The sequence below is a fragment of the Stegostoma tigrinum genome, chromosome 45 (assembly GCF_030684315.1).
Source record: "Stegostoma tigrinum isolate sSteTig4 chromosome 45, sSteTig4.hap1, whole genome shotgun sequence".
NCBI lineage: Eukaryota > Metazoa > Chordata > Chondrichthyes > Orectolobiformes > Stegostomatidae > Stegostoma > Stegostoma tigrinum.
The window spans coordinates 15,790,048-15,802,237 of record NC_081398.1 but is presented as its reverse complement, the minus strand read 5'-3'; the positions used below and the strand labels follow the sequence as shown (position 1 = coordinate 15,802,237).

General features: G+C 41.4%; 1 protein-coding gene across 4 annotated transcripts in view; it reads right to left on the bottom strand.

Moving 5' to 3' along the window:
* Window positions 1-12,190, bottom strand: part of pld2 (phospholipase D2) — a 108,220-nt gene that overhangs the window by 28,142 nt on the left and 67,888 nt on the right. For all 4 annotated transcript variants that reach the window (XR_007246761.2, XM_048524177.2, XM_048524178.2 and 1 more), the window contains exon 17: window positions 6,982-7,095. Coding sequence is in view for 3 of the 4 variants with exons in the window: in XM_048524177.2 (XP_048380134.1) it covers window positions 6,982-7,095 (114 nt within the window). In the remaining variant the exon portion in view is untranslated. The remainder of the gene's footprint in view (window positions 1-6,981; window positions 7,096-12,190) is intronic.

Here is a 12,190-nt window from a genome sequence, read left to right as displayed (position 1 = left end):
ACAACCCAGCTGGTTCCAGTCTCCAGCACTATCTCCATAGCCCTGTAACTTCATCACTTTCAAATAGATATCCAACTCTCTTTTGAAATGACCTATAGAATCTGCCTTCACCACTCTCCCGGGCAGCACATTCCTAATCCTAACGACTCTGAGTAAAGAGGCTTCTTCTCATCTCACTGCTCGCTCTCTTGCTGCCAATCTTGGCAAACTAAACAGTGGAAACAAAATAATAAAATATGAAGCTGGATGAACACAGCAGGCCAAGCAGCATCTCAGGAGCACAAAAGCTGATGAAGGGTCTAGGCCCGAAATGTCAGCTTTTGTGCTCCTGAGATGCTGCTTGGCCTGCTGTGTTCATCCAGCTTCACACTTTATTATCTTGGATTCTCCAGCATCTGCAGTTCCAATTATCAGTGGAAACAGAATATCCTTCTTTAATGTGTCAAAATTGTTCAAAATGTTGAATACCTCAATATGGTTACCTCCTAATCTTTATTGCTCCAAAAACATGATGTGGAGGTACCGGTGTTGGACGAGGGTGGACAAAGTCAGAAGTCACTCAACACCAGGTTACAATCCGACAAGTTTATTTGAAAACACAAGCTTTCTGAGCACTGCTCCTTCGTCAGGTGAAGTGGAGGGAAGCATACAGGCACAGAACTTAACTGGAGAGATCACTACAAGATAATTCCAGGTAATTAAGAATGTCAAAAAAAGTACAAACGTGCAAGTGTCGACAGCTGAATAGCAAGGGAAGGGATAACCTACGCCCCAATCAATTGAGGCAGAGTTTTTTTTTCCCTGAGAACAAGGTCAGTGTCTGCCATGGTGCTGGTGTACAAGGTGATTGAGAAGTGTGCGAGAGGCACAAGAGCAGAGTCTCTCAGCATAGTCTGTGCTGTAGGTCAATTTATCTGGATTTGTGATCTGTAGTCCTTTTGGATTCTACTCTGATTTCTCGCATAGTAATCTCTCTGCTTCAATTAATCAGATCAGAGATCATCCCTTCACTTGTTATTTAGCTGTTGACACTTTACTCACATGGTGTCGTGACTTCTGACTTTGTCCAAAACAATTAAACCTAATCTCTCTAATCTTTCCTTGTGTCCAAAATCCTTCATTCCTGTTATTCCAATAAATTTCCTTTGAATGCGCAAGGGCTTTAACATCTTTCCTGAAATAAGGTGCCCGGAACTGAATACAATACTCCAAATATGGTGTATCCAATAATTTGTAGAGGTGAAGCACCACTTGCTTGCTTTTATACTCTACACATCTATTTATAAACCCAAGCATCCTACAAGCCTTCTTAACAACTGTTTCAGCTTGCCTGGCCACCTTCAGAGAATCATGCACATAAAGCCCAAGGTCCCGCTGCTCCTACACTCTCCTCAAAAGTTGTACCATTGAACCTGAAATGTATCTCAGTGCTTCTTCGACCAAAATTCATTACCTCACAGTTCTTTGCATTGATATCCATCTGCCAGGGGTCTGTCATTTAAGCAACTTGCCAATGCCCCTTTGAAGTCGCTCAGCATCATCTGCAAATTAGGGGTTTTGCTCAACACCCATTTCCAAATAATGTATATAAAATCAGACAAAGCAATGGTCCCAACACTGATCCCAGGGGACATCACTTACGACGTGTCCCCATTCTGAAAAGTGCCCATCTCCTACACTCTGTTTAGTTTCTTTTCTAAAATGGATGTCAAACTGACAGGTCTATAGTTTCCCGCGTTATCCTTTGTCCCTTTCTTAAATAGCAGTGTCACATTTGCAATCGTCAGTGCCCCTCGGACTAATCCTGTTTTCAGAGGGCCTGGAAAATTCCTGTCAATGGCTCTGCAACTCGTTCCCTTAACTCTCTCAGCAATCTAGGATGCATCCCATCTGAACCTGGCAACCTCTCTATTTGCAGTGCTGCCAACCATTTTAGCATCTTTTCTTTATCTATTACTACACTGTTCAGTTGTTCAACACCCATGTTTTCAACTAAGCCATTATCAGCAGCTTCTAATTTGATAAAGACTGAAGCAAAATATTCATTTAGAACTTCTGCCAATTCTTTTACTTCAGTGAGCAGCTTACCCCGCTTGTTCATTCTGGGCCCCACTGTCCTTCCCTAATCTTTTACCATCAATATGCTTGAAAAATATTGCATTTTTTTTCAGCACAGCCTGCCATCCATTTTTCATGCTTACTCTCATACGTACTTATTCCAGCTTTAGCCTCTCCTGCATTTGAGATATTCTTCCTGATTTCTATTGCTATTTTATTCTGGTATGCATCATACTCCTCCATGTTCTTCCTTATCTTCTAATCGTTGTCCTTAGTTATCCAGGGGACTCTAGCTTCGGATATTCCATATTTATTTCTGATGGGTGTGGCCCTAGCTTGCACCCTATTCACCTCCCTTTTGAAATGCTCCCATTTTTCATCTACTATTTTATCCACCATAATGTATTCCGCTAAACCTGGTCCAGTTCAACTTTTGGACGCCCAAAATCTTTCATTTTCCAGTACGGGATCTTAATTATTAACATGGTACAGTACAGGCCATTCGGCCCAGGATGTTGTGCAAAACCTTTACCCTAATCCTAAGGTCTATCTAACCTCCAACGCTACCTTATACTATCATCCATGTGCCTATCTAATAGCCACTTAAATGACCCTAATGAGGCCGACTCCACTACCCACTCCGGTAATGCATTCCACGTCCCTACCACTCTCTGAGTAAAGAATCTGACGTCTCCCCGATACCTACCTCCTTTCACTTTAAAACTATGTCCCCTCCTAAAAGCTCCTTCCACCCTAGGAAAAACTCTCTACTCTATCTATACCTCTGATCATTTTGTACACCTCTTTCAAGGTACCTCCCATCCTTTGTTGTTCTAAAGAGAAAAGCCGAAGCGTTCTCAACCTTTCCTCGTAAGACCTGCCCTCCATTCCAGGCAACATCCTGGTAAATCTCCTCTGCACCTTTTCCAACGCTTCCACATCTTTCCTGTAATGAGGTGACCAGAACTGGACACAATACTCCAGATGTGGCCAAACCAGGCTTTTGTATAGCTGGAGCATAACTTCACGTCTCTTGAACTCAATCCCTCTACTAATGAAAGCTAACACACCATACGCCTTCTTAACAACTCTATCCACCTGGGTGGCAGCTTTCAGGAAACTGTGAACATGAACCCCAAGATCCCTCTGCTCCTCCACACTGCCAAGGAACTTTCCATTAATCGTGTGTTTGCTTTCAAGTTTGTCCTTCCAAAATGAATCACCTCACACTTTTCAGGGTTAAACTCCATCTGCAACTTCTCAGCCCAGCTCTGCATTCTATCAGTGTCCCTTTTTAACCTAGAACAGCCCTCCACATTGTCCACAACATGACCCACCTTCATATCGTCTGTGAACTTGCTAATCCACCCTTCCACTCCTTCATCCAAATCATTTAAAAAAATCACAATTAGAAGAGCACCCAGAACAGATTCTTGTGGTACACCACTTGTTACTGAGCACCATGTTGAATATTTTCCATCCACTACCACCCTTTGTCTTCCAAGGGTGAGCCAATTCTGAATCCAAAATATTGATGGATTTTTTTATCCTTTTCTAATATTGAACCTTATTAGGCCATGATCGCTATTTCCCAAATACTCCACTATACTGACATTCTCCGCTTGGCAAGTCTCTTTGTTTTTCCTATTCATTTTGTGGGATGTGAGCATCACTGGCTGGCCAGCATTTCTTGCTCATCCCTAGTTGTCCTTGAGAATGCGATGGTAAGCTGCCTTCTTGAACCACTGCATCCCTCCTGCTGTGGGTTAACCCACAATACTATTAGGGAGGGAATTCCAGGATTTTGACCCAGCGACAGTGAAGGAACAGCAGTATATTTCCAAGTCAGGATGGTGAGTGACTTGAAGGGAACTTGGAGGTGGTGATGCTCCCATATATCTGCTGCCCTTGTCATTCTAGATGGAAGTGGTCATGGGTTTGGAAGGTGCTCTCTGAGGATCGTGAATTTCTGCAGTGCATCTTGTAGACAGTACACACTGCTGCTACTGACCCTCGGTGGTGAAGGGAGTGAATGTTTGTGGATATAGTGCCAATCAAGCAGGCTGCTTTGCCCTGGATGATGTCAAGCTTCTTTTTGAGTGTTGTTGGGGCTGCACTCATCTGGGCAAGTGGGGAGTATACCACCATACTCCTGATTTGTGCCTTGTAGATGGTGGACAAGCTTTGACCAGTCAGGAGATGAGTTACTCGCTGCAGTATTCCCAGCTTCTGACCTGCTCTTGTAGCCGCTCTGTTAATGTGCTGAGTCCAGTTGAGTTTCTGGTCAATGGTAACCCACAGGATCTTGGTAGAGGGGGATTCTTTGATGGTAACACCACTGAATGTCAAGTGTGAATGTGTAGATTGTCTCTTATTGGTGATGGTCATAGCTTGGTACTTGTGTGGCACAAATGTCGCTTGCCACTGGTCAGCCCAAGCCTGGGTATTATCCACAGCTTGTTGCACGTGTACACGGGCTGCTTCAGTGCCAGATGAGTCACAAATGGTACTGAACATTATGCAATCCTTGGGCCAGATTCAGCACAGCATCCCACAGCAGTAGAAATGTACTGTTTGAGAAAGATCTTCAGCACATACTACAGAAATTTCAGTCCTTCTGTTCCCCATATAGGTTAGTCTATATAAGGGTAATTGATATCATCTAATATCGCAACTTAACATGTCCTGCAAAATTCTACAATCTGCCTAGAAATGCTCTTTTCTGCTTCCTCCCCATATTTGGAGGTCTATAATAAATACCCAACAAGGTCACAGCTCACTTCATGTTTTGCGCCTCCACCATATAGATTCTAATTGAAGAACTGTACCTCATTCAAGGGCAATGATACTATCTTTAACTCAGACTGCTATTTAGGCCTTATAACTCAGGATGTTAACTATCCAGTCCTGTTCTGACTTAAGCCACGTTTCCGTCAATGCTTCAACTATCATATACTGCAGAGCAATTTTTGCTTCCTGTTCCCCAACTTTGTTCACTGTACTTATTCACTTACATGCAATTTAACCTGCCTTTATCTCTTTCTTGCCTATTGAAAGGCCATAGTTTCTTTGTTCACTGTCAATACTGAAACTTTGCCTCACATCATTTTCGTCATCCACTAATTACATTTTTGCTGGTGAAATCACCTTGCTTTAATTGGGGGAGGGGCTTTGCTGTAGTTTGAGCCATGCATTCTGTTTGGTTCGGTTCCTAGACACGCAATTAAATAAACTGTTTTCTACAATATTGCCTCACAGCTTTGCAGCGAACAGGTCGTGCTTTTGTAATCTCCGCCAGCTGTACGATCTCTGGGAGATTCTGTGATTGTCTGACACTTGGTTTCTGACCAAGCTCCTAGGTGTCAATTCAGTCACTATGACCTTTTCTTCTTACTTTTCAGATCTGGAATCCCCCACCATCAGAGAACACACCAGCACTTCGTCTAAATGACAGCCCTGGGAACTTGCGCACGGCCACCCGAGAGATTTAAGACTATGATAAGACAGCAGCAGAAGCAGGCTATTTGGCCCATCATGTCTGCTTTGCTATTCAATGGGATTATGGCTGATCTGATCATCCTCAACTCCACTTTACTTTCTTTTCCCCATAACTCTCAATTCCCTTGCTGATTACAAACCTGTCAATCTCAGCTTTGAATATACTGAATGACCAGCCTTGACAGCTCTCTGTGATCAAGAATCCATAGATTCATAACCCTCAGAGAAATAATGCCTCTTTATCTCAATCTTAAATTGGTGCCCCTTTATTCTGAGATGATCGACCTGGTCCTAGGCTCTTCCATGGGTTACAATTAATGCCTTTTGGATCATATTTTCCCTGTTCTGATTGGTTGCTATTAAACCAGTAGAGATTCTGTCAATATGTTAAACAAACAGGAGCAGCCACTTGTAGTACAGAAGTTCAAAGAATCCCCACAGTGTGGAAAGAGGACATTGAGTCTACACTGATCCTCCGAAGGGCATCCTAACCAGATCTAGCCCCCTACTATATCCCCATAACCCCACATGTACCATGGCTAATTTACCTAGCCTGCACACTGCTTGGCACTACAGGATAATTTAGCACAGTCAATCCACCTACCCTGCACATTTTGAACTGTGGGAGGAGACCAGAGCACCCAGACAAAACCCATGCAGACATGGGGAGAACACACAAACAATTACCTAAGGCTGGAACGGAACGGGGGCCGCTGGTGCAGTGAGGCAGAGGGGCTAGCCACCAAGCCACCTTATCACCCTATTGCTGGCTCAAGTTGTTGACTGTAGTCAAATTTCAAACCATCACAACAATATATACTACAACTAGTAAGAATGCTAATTGGCTGATAAGTCAACCCTGATTGGTACTGGCATTGCCATGGAGAAGGTAGAGGTTGACAAATTCTTGATCTCAGAAGGAATCAAGGGCTATGGGGAGAGTGCAGGGAAGTGGAGTTGAAATGCCCATCAGCCATGATTTAAATGGCAGAGTGGACTTGATGGGCTGAATGGTCTTACTTCCACTCCTATGTCTTTTGGTCTTATGGAGAAGTCAGTAGCTCCCACATATTGCTGGGCAATGTTAAAAAAAAGGACAAAGCTCATCATATGGGCCATTGGCCCTTACATAGAGGGGCCTATCCTCTGCACACAAAAGGAATTCATCCTAGGCCTTGTGCCAATTTGAATTATCCAGTAGCCCATAATACCGCTTCACTTTCTCCATTGCAGTACCTCAGCCAATCATAAAAAACCTGTCACACCCCCTTCCTTGTGGTATAGCATGCTCTGGTACTTTGGAATTTGACACTCTTGCATTATGTCCTTATGAGCAAGCAATGAGGAGCTTCGGGAATATGTATTGCTCCTCAGTAATAGACAGACAGGAGCTGCAAATAAACACTTCCCGTTTTAGCTACTCACCTGAGCATTAACTGGGACAGAGCCCGAAATAATGAATTGAAGGTCATCAGCTGTGGTGACAGATTTTGGCAGCAGGTAAGGGAAGCATGAAGGCTTGTACTTTGGCTTCACTGTCTGAAAAAAAATGAACATAATGCCTGATTTGCAGCATTGCCCACATTTTCTTCCAACATATTGTCAACTGCGTCAACAGAAACAGGCTAAACCTCGGCTAAACTGACAGGAAACACTAGTTTTCTGCGGCTGGTTTATCGTTTGCAATTGTGACCATGGGCCTTGAGAAAGGTTCTGAAATTTGACAGAAGGGGTCCATCAAGCTTTACAAGAATGGATAGAGGTTTATAGTTCCTCAGTGGTCTAGCATATCTGGGGTTGTTCTGCATGGGGAAAGGAAGAGAGTCATTAATCATTGCAGCCCGGAAGAGGCCCTTCAAACCATTGTTTCCATGCCAGTCATCAGGTGCCGAAATACTCCAATCCCATTTCCCAACATTTGGCCTATAACCTAGTATCCGAATGCTTCTTAAAAATCTGGAAAGTCCCAACCTCAGAGTTCCAGATATCCACTACGGTCCAGGTAAAACAAGTAATCCTTAAATTCTCTCAAAATCTCCTGCCCTTCACCTTAAATCAGTACTCCAAGTAACCGGCCCCTCTGCTAATGGGAAAAGTTTATTTCTAACTCCACCGGTCATATTTTATGGACCTCAATCAGCCTCTCCTTTGCTCTCAGGTAAACAAACTGAGCCTATATAGTTTCTTTTCATAGCTGGAATGTTCATCCCAGGCAACATCCTGATCAATCTCCTCTGCATTTTCCCATCCAGTCACATGCTTCCTAGCATATGACGATCAGAACTGTACACAATATCAACTGTGCCATAGCTAAAGTTACATATAGCTTCAGCATAGCCTACTTGCTCTTGTATTCAATGCCCTGACTAATAAAGGCAAGTATCCCATATGCCTTCTTAATCGAACTGTCCCACTGCTTTCAAGACCTTACGGACATGTGTTGCAAGGTCTCTCTGCTCCACTGTATTTTATTGATTTTTACCTTGGAATGTGTCTTCTCTTGCCTCACTAATCTGCCCAATTTGAATCTACTCGATTGTCAGGACTAAATTCCACCTGCTATTGTTCTGCCCATCTGTAGTCCAAAGGTCTACTCCTCACTCATTACCACACTACCAACTTGTGTCTCATCTCCAGACTTACTGATCAATTGTCACACATTGCGTCCAAATCATTAATGTTATTGAGAAACAGTAACAAATGCCACTGGGAGTGCTATCAAACCTACTTTTATCAGGCATGCAGTTGTATTAGATAGGTAGAACATAGAACACTGATGCACAGTGCAGGCCTTTCGGCCCTCGATGTTGTGCCAACTTGTGAAACCAATCTGGAAGCGCACACTTGAATTGAAGGATGCACCAACAACTTTCATTGAAAGGTTGCATTTGAGGATATACAGGAGAGACACCCAGCTCATACACTGGACTAAACTGAAGCTCTAGCAGCTTGTAGTGCTTGCTTGCTCATAGCATCCTGCTTTGCCTTGCCTTGACTAGATCCAATGGAACAGGCAGTCTTTGTTTTCGTGCCTAAAGTGAGAAATCTTCCTATTACTGGCTTGTCTGAATTGTGTTTTGCGTTGATTACAAAAATGCAGTGCGAAGTCAATATGCTTAAGAAAGCTTATAGCAAATTGGATTTTCGGACATGGCAGTATTCTCAGGAACATTTCTATTATGGCATAGAATTGAGAGCTAAAATGTTTTGGCTGTAGTGTACATAAATACACAGTCTACACTTGCCATGCCATGCAAATCAACATTACTTTATTCTAAAGTAAAGCTGTTGATAAGACATTTTGCCAGTGATATAGGTCCAAGGGAAGCTGGTGCCTTTGCCTTAGTCAGATGTACAGATATAAAGTTTGGTAACTGAAAATGCAAAAGGTTGCTAGCAGACAGTGTGCCAACTTGTATGGTTGCAATTAAATTTGTATTAATTACAGAAGATTAAATAACTCAAGGAGACTTATTAGTAATAGGTTTAAGGAAAGCATGATCAATCTCTAAATGACTTCCCATTTTTTCCTTTAAAAACTGAAGAATTGTAGATACTGGAAATCAGAAATTTCTGGAAAAAGTCAGCAGGTCAGGCAGAATCTGCAGAGAGAAAGCAGAGTTAACATTTCAGAGCAGTTCAGAAGGGGGGTCACTGGGCCCTAACATTAAATCTGTTTTCTCTCCAAAGATTCTGCCACACCTGTTGAGATTTTAACAGAAATTTTTTTTGTTTCCCATTTTCTCCTGATTCCTTAAGTTGTCAGTTATCCTCAATTGTTTTTGTTATTGTCACTTTTTGATTTTTGTTTTAACTTGAATAAAAAGATAGTTTAAAATGTTTTTTACCACTTTTGTTAATTAAATGTGGAGGCGTATGCAGTCAATACCCAGTGACGGACACTTGACTATTAACTTGAATTGTCCGATTAAACCAAACTCAATCATGATTTTCCTGCTAATCTTACATAAAGATTCTTGGAGTGTATAGAGATTGTTTTCTAGTACTGTACAGTAAGGAACCAACTAGAGGGCTATTTTTAGACATTGTAATTTGCAGTGATATCAAATTAATCATCTTTTTGAGGGTGTCTTTAGGGAAGAGTGACAATATCTCAATTTTACAATGAATTTGAGAGTGGCATCGTTTAATCCAAAACTGGTGTCTTAAACCTGAACAAAGCAAACTGAACCTATGAGGGGCAAATCAATTTAGCTGTGGTAAACTGAGAAGCTATGTTAAAAGGCATTACAGTAGATAGCAGTAAAAAGTATGACAGTAGACAGACAGGCCTAACATTTGAATAATTAATACTCAACTTACAGCAAACATTGAGGCACAAAACCCCAACTTAAAATGTGATTGAATAGCATCTAGCAATAGAACATAGAACAATACAGCGTAGAACAGGCCCTTCGGCCCTCAATTTTGTGCCGACCTGTGAACTAATCTAGGCCCTTCCCCCTACACTATCCCATCATCATCCACATGCTTATCCAAGGACTGTTTAAATGCCCCTAATGTGGCTGAGTTAACTACATTGGCAGGCAGGGCGTTCCACGCCCTTACCACTCTGAGTAAAGAACCTGCCTCTGACATCTGTCTTAAATCTATCACCCCTCAACTTGTAGCTATGCCCCCTTGTACAAGCTGAAGTCATCATCCTCGGAAAAAGACTCTCACTGTCCACCCTATCTAATTCTCTGATCATCTTGTATGTGTCTATTAAATCCCCTCTTAGCCTCCTTCTCTCCAATGAGAACAGACCCAAGTCCCTCAGCATTTCTTCATAGGGCCTGTGCTCCAGGCCAGGCAATATGTAGAAACATTGAGTTAGATCAAGGAAAAGTGTTAATGAGGTTGGGAGCATTTTACAATTCAGCAAAAGAGCACCAAGATACTGATAAAGAAAGGAAAATTAAAAAATGAACTGTCAAAGCTTTTAAAGGTAAATTTAAAAAGGAAGAGATTAGCAAAGACAGATATGGGTCTGTTACAGTCAGGAGATGAAATGACAGACAATCTAAAAAAATACTGTGTAACTCCTCACAGAGGAAGATTAAAAAAAACAAGGAGCAAATGAGAATGAGAAACTAAGCAGGGAAGTGATGCTGCACCTCTACATATTGGTCAGAATACTTCTGAAGTATTGTGCTCAGTTCTGGGCACATTAATTAAGGAAGTTTAAAGCCATAGAGAGAGTTAAAAGAAGATTTGTTAGAATGATGAGATAACAGGGTGTGGAGCTGGATGAACACAGCAGGCCAAGTAGCATCAGAGGAGCAAGGAAGCTGACATTTCGGGCCTACTTCAGAAAATTCTTTGTTAGAATGATACTAGGAATGAGGGATTTTGGATAAAAAGAAAGATTAAGAAATTGAGTTTATTTTCCTCGGAGCAGAGAAGATTAAGAGGTGACCTTATTGAGGTGTCCAAAATTATGAACAATTTTTTTTTGCAAGGTACAGAGGGATGTTATGTTTCCACTAGTTGGTATGTCAGAAACTAGGGGAGGTTTGCAATTTCAAGATTGTCAGCAAGAGAGCTATGAGTGAGATGAGGAGAAACTTCTTTTGTTGGTTGTTAAGATTTGGAATGCAGTGGAGACGGATTCAATATGAGGTATTCAAAGAAAAATTGGTATATATTTGAAAGTGATGAATGTATATGGCTGGAGAATGGGACTAGCTTGGTAGCTGTTCGGGAACCAGTAGAACCTCCTGCCAAGTGCATAATGGAGCATATTTGCTCTTTGCTGTATAATTTTGTGATACTATAAATTAGCATTAGTTAAAAACATGGGGAGAAATGAATTAGACAGAAGTTAGTAAATCCCTAGACTTGATGGTCTCCATCCCAGAGTGTTTCAATAAGTGGCTGTAGCGGTAGTGAATATATTTATCATAATTTTCCAAATTGTATAAGTAATAGAATGGTTCCTGTAGATTGAGCGATTGTAAATGTAACATCAATGATCTAGTAAAGGAGAAAGAGAAAACTGGAAACCACAGACTTATTAGATTTATATAAGTAGCAGTGAAAAAGTTAGAATTCATTATAAAGTATATGGTAACTAGATGTTTCAAAAATAATGGTAGGATTATCCAGAGTCACTGTAGATTTATGAAAAGGAAACTGATGTTTAACTAATCCATAGGAGTTTTGAGGATGTAACCAGCAGAATGAAAATGGAGACATCAATGTTTTTAGATTTTGAGAATGCTTTCAATTAAGTCCCACACAAGATCAGTAAACAAAATTACAGCACTTGGAATTGGGGATGATGTAGTAGCACAGATTGAGAATTGGTCAACAGATAGAAGAAAATAGTAGGAGCACATTATTTGTTTTGAGGCTGTAGGCTGTGACTACTGGTGTAATGCAAGGAACAGTGTTTGGGCCCCAGTTATTTATAATCGGTATTGGTGATTTAGATGTGAAAACCAATTAATATTCTGAAGTTTGCTGATCACGCCAAATTTGGTGGGAATGTCAGTTGTTGGGGGGATGCAAAGAGGCTTCAAGGGAATTTTGACTGGATGATGGAGTGAACAAAATCATAAGAAATGAAATATAATGTGAAAAGATTTAAATTTATTAAATGGTAAGAGAATCAGAAAGTGTATTTTTTTAA